Source organism: Neophocaena asiaeorientalis, unplaced genomic scaffold (assembly GCF_003031525.2).
Source record: "Neophocaena asiaeorientalis asiaeorientalis breed wild unplaced genomic scaffold, Neophocaena_asiaeorientalis_V1.1 scaffold2132, whole genome shotgun sequence".
Taxonomy (NCBI): Eukaryota; Metazoa; Chordata; class Mammalia; order Artiodactyla; family Phocoenidae; genus Neophocaena; species Neophocaena asiaeorientalis.
The window spans coordinates 7,903-11,000 of NW_020173843.1; the positions used below are offsets into that span (position 1 = coordinate 7,903).

The following is a 3,098-nucleotide window of genomic DNA, read 5'->3' on the forward strand; positions in this document are numbered from 1 at the left end:
GTGGGCAGCTGTCCCAGGTGCTTCGGCAGAGTGGGGAGCCGAAGGAAGGGCCGGGTCTGGTCTGAGGAAGCCAGCCCTCCCCAGAGAGCAGAGCAGGGCCAGGGCTTTCCTCTTCTTCCCAGACCCTTGTGGTGTGGAGGAGTAAAGACAGTGAAGCGCAGACCTAGGGTGGCGGGAGCTCTCCAGCCGCCATCTTACTCCTTTCCTCTGCCGCCACCGGGTCTCTCCCCTCGCCTCCCTACTTCCTTCTCTCACTCCTACCCCAACCGCATATCCTTAGATCGGTGGACGTGGAAGCTGGGTAGGGTCAAGGCTCAAGTTCTGTAGTCTTCAGAATAAAACTGGTGTGGGTTTTTTTGGAAAAAAAAAAAAAAGCCCTGTTTCCTCTCCAGGGGCACCCTGACCTGTTCCTACCTGAGCCATTCGGAGCAGCTGGTCTTCCAGAGCTACGAATATGTGGACTGCCGGGGAAACGCGTCCAAGCCCCACTTGCTGGTCCCTCGCCCGCCGTGACCTGTCTGCTGTCGTCGTCGAGCTCCGGGCACCTGCCGGCCTGGTCTGCACCTCCCACCACTCCATGGCACCCGATAGGACGAGAGTGACTCTGCCAAAGGAAAAGCCCTGCTTTGTCATACCCTCCCCCTGTTCACCCCCAGCAGAGGAAGCTTTCTGTGGACGTTAACTTCATACGCACACGCGCGCCCACACACACACACACACACACCCTCGCACGCTCTCTGATTCCCACGGGAGCGGAAGCTTGGGTCTTCTAGAAGCCAGCACCAGATATTCCCCTTGGTCTGTCTTGAGGAAAGTCTGACCTGACATTTCCTCAGAGCTGCCTCAGAGGCATGGAGTGGCACCCACACTGTCTGTGCTGAGCACCTTGGTGGCCCAGCTCGTCCAGGGGAGACCTTTGTCCTGCCTGAATGTGGAGAAAGCTTTCCTTTTGTCTGGCTTTTAATACATGGATCCTTTCCAAGTTCTCCACCTGGTAATGAGAAGGTGACTTGGGGACAGCCAGTGTTGTCCCCAGGGCCTCATAGGGAACCGTAGATGCTCTCCTATGCCGCCCTGCTTTGGTCGTGTGACAGGGTGACGGTGATGGCCTGCTTCGAAAACGCCTGGTACCTTGTCTCCCCACCCCACCCATCTGACAGCAAGATTGGCCAAGGCCCTTAGGCTCCACAGCCTTCCTGCTTAAAGACTGTCTGGGTCCCCAGGAACTCAGAGCTGTTCTGCAGCTAAAGCTTCTCCTCTCCCGAAAACAGTTTTAGGGAAGGGAAGGGAAGGGAGGCACCGGGCACCCCCTGGGCCTGCACAGGAAAAACAGAGACAAAGGCAGAGTCATTTTTAAAGGTTTTTATTGAAGGAGGCCACAAGCCTGAGCGCACGTGAGGGGGACACAGGCAGGTCAAACGGTGGGTGCAGCCGCTCTCCCGCTGAAAACCTGCAGAGGTGAGGCCGGACCGCTGGGTCCCGCTGCACCCCCAGCCTAGTCCCAGGGCGCCCTCTGCTCTCCTTTGGGCGCTGACAGTATGGAGCTGCCTATCGGTCGGGACTGGTCCGGGCCGTCCCCTCTTTGCTGTCACTCAGATGACGAGAAGCCCCAGGCAAAGCCCAGGTTCTTTAGGCGAGCAGGAATTGTGTTTGCTCACTAAAGGCGGTTCCGGGTTTCCATCAGTCAGACAGGCAGAGCGGTGGGCTTGAGCAGCAGGGAAAGCTGAGTTTGCAGTCGGAAGGGCGGAGAAGGGCACGTGGGGCCGGAACCTGGTGAGGAGCCGGCCGGGGGAGATGAGGGGAAGGAAGGAGTTCGTGCTGCCCGCACGCTTTCACGCCTGGGTAACTGGCGTCGAGGTGGTGCTGGTAAGAGCACGGAGGTCCACGAGGGCCAGGCTGGAGCTCACGCTGGGTGGAGTTCGTCAAATGTAATGGATTTATGTTGGAGTCAATCAGCTGTGCTTAACCGTGTTTAAGGAAGGAAAATAAAAGTCTCCTGTGAGTGGGAAGGGAGCCGGTGGACGCTCCCCATCTCACAGCCTGTTTCTTTTTTTTGTGTGTTTGGTTTTGTTTCTGTTTTTGTTTTTTTTGCGGTACGCGGGCCTCTCACTGTTGTGGCCTCTCCGGTTGCGGGGCACAGGCTAAGGACGCGCAGGCTCAGTGGCCATGGCTCACGGGTCCAGCCGCTCCGCGGCATGGGGGATCTTCCCGGGCCGGGGCACGAACCCGTGTCCCCTGCATCGGCAGGCGGACTCTCAACCACTGCGCCACCAGGGAAGCCCACAGCCTGTTTCTTAATATCCAAGTGGGCATCAAGGTCTCTTCCCCAGTCCCTGAGCCCCTCGGGAACACGCCCGGCCTCTCTGCCTTCTGGGAGACCGCTCCCAGGAGCTCGCTCGCTCGCTCCCCTTCCCTCGTTGTGTGTCTCTGAGCCCCTCCCAACTTTAATGCTCCTGTTCCGTGCGCCCCCGCTCCTTCGCTTCCCCCAACTGCTCCTCTCAGGAAACACTGCACTGAGAGGCTCCTTCAGTCTCACCCAAAGGTGAGACGCTACAGTGAAAGGACCCAGGCGTCCCCCTCACCGGTCAAGAGTGGAAGAGGGAGCAGGGCTGGGGGACCCCAGGTGTCAGTTTCAGGAAGAGGTGAGGCGGAGGCCTGGGGCCTCCAGAGCCCCTGGGTTGTCTCTGCTACGTGGAAAGGCTGAGACCCAGGGAGGAAGAGGCCTGTGGATTTGGTGGGGGGTGGGGTGGGGGGCGAGTCCCCCTCTTCCCAAGGTCAGGTGTCCTGTGCCTGAGGCTACAGTCCTCCTTTCCTCCGAGTTCTTTCTCTCCACCCCTTCCAACCACCCTCCGTTCAACAGCGGAGTGCCCACCGTGGACCAGGCACGACACTGCACTTGGGGGAGGCCCCTGCGTGCCACTTCTTCCTGATGCTGCCCCGGGTCCCAGGTCTGCTCTGGTGTGATGCAACCCACGCTTCCCCGGGCGCGTCTCAATAAGCATCGGCCAGGAGGAAGGGCTGGTGGCTCCAGTGAGGGTCGTAAACCTGAGCCCCCAGCAGGCCGTGGTATCACTGCTAAATAAGGGCCAGTAGTGGAT

General features: G+C 59.5%; 1 protein-coding gene across 11 annotated transcripts in view; it reads left to right on the forward strand.

The window, feature by feature from the left end:
• The window catches only part of TMEM106A (transmembrane protein 106A), a 9,916-nt gene extending 7,863 nt beyond the window's left edge, over positions 1-2,053 (forward strand). For all 11 annotated transcript variants that reach the window (XM_024751875.1, XM_024751881.1, XM_024751872.1 and 8 more), the window contains one exon: positions 393-2,053. In XM_024751875.1, coding sequence (XP_024607643.1) covers positions 393-602 — 210 coding nt within the window. In that variant the 3' untranslated portion in view covers positions 603-2,053. The remainder of the gene's footprint in view (positions 1-392) is intronic.
• Positions 2,054-3,098: the final 1,045 nt, after the last annotated feature.